This window comes from Aplysia californica, unplaced genomic scaffold (assembly GCF_000002075.1).
Source record: "Aplysia californica isolate F4 #8 unplaced genomic scaffold, AplCal3.0 scaffold00004, whole genome shotgun sequence".
In the NCBI taxonomy this organism is placed as follows: Eukaryota; Metazoa; Mollusca; class Gastropoda; order Aplysiida; family Aplysiidae; genus Aplysia; species Aplysia californica.
The window spans coordinates 2,385,708-2,386,761 of record NW_004797274.1 but is presented as its reverse complement, the minus strand read 5'-3'; the positions used below and the strand labels follow the sequence as shown (position 1 = coordinate 2,386,761).

The 1,054-nt window shown below is 51.0% G+C and overlaps 1 protein-coding gene across 1 annotated transcript in view; it reads right to left on the bottom strand.

Moving 5' to 3' along the window:
- Positions 1 to 1,054, bottom strand: part of LOC101863785 — a gene marked incomplete at its 3' end in the record, with an annotated part of 9,791 nt that overhangs the window by 1,373 nt on the left and 7,364 nt on the right. The window contains 1 exon segment of the mRNA XM_013080083.1: positions 412 to 1,027. Coding sequence (XP_012935537.1) covers positions 412 to 1,027 — 616 coding nt within the window.

Here is a 1,054-nt window from a genome sequence, read left to right as displayed (position 1 = left end):
TCATGTGGAAAATAGAAAAAGGGATAAAAAAATTAGGTGGAAAGCAATAAACAGCTAGTTCAGTACTTCAAACCATGATTTTGCTGGTTTGGTAGATTTTTGTTACAGCTGAACTGGCGCACTAAGAATGAAGAAAAATTTCTTGCACAACACCAGTCTATTATAATGAGCAATCTTCGGAAAACCCCAGACAGTTACTCCGGAAATTACCACACAAGATAAGACAATAAGGTCCTAGAAAATCTGCTTGCCTCCCCCTCCCCTCCCACCTACTGTTCCTCGTACTCTCGTACTCATAATTTCCTTGCCCCCCCCCTTTTCCGCACCCACAACCCATCTTCGTCCAATTTTTTCCCATTACATCCATTCATTCAAAACACTCCTGCTGCTCACAGCACACATGTAACTCACTGTCTTCCGAAAATTCGAGAACCCTCTTCATTATAGCTTCCAAGTAGTGGTCCAGAGGACGGATCCGCTCTGCGAAGACGACCTCCTGCCTTTCTGTCTCCTCTCCGCCAGGGCTGTCCTCCCAGCCCTCTTCATCCTGGCCCGCCTTGAGCTCATCTGGGCCTAACTGCGTGTCATCTGATGTCATCTGACTGCCATCTGGCGTGCCCACACGTTCGCCAACTGGCCACGTCTGGCTGCCATCTGGTCCAGTGTGGACGCCAACTGGGTTGACTTTCTTACCGTCTGATGTCGTGTGACCTTTATCTGGTGCTGTCCACTCGCGATCTAATGTCGTCTGAGGTTCATCTGACACTGTCCGTTTGCTGGTTGAATTTCCCTGGATGTCACCTGGGCCAACGTGAACGTCTTCTGGAACTGTTCGACCACTATCTACCTTACTCAGCTGAAGGTAGTCTGGACCAGCCTGCGTGCGATCGGAGCCTGACCGCTTGCCAACTGACCTCGTCAGACGTCCGTCGGGCTCTACCTTGGTCAACACCAGCCTCGTCTTGGCGCAGTCTGGGCGTGTCTGGGTGGACACTGATCGGACTTTGATCACCGCCGAGGACAGCAGCTGTGGAAACGTTCAGGAAAGGGGGCG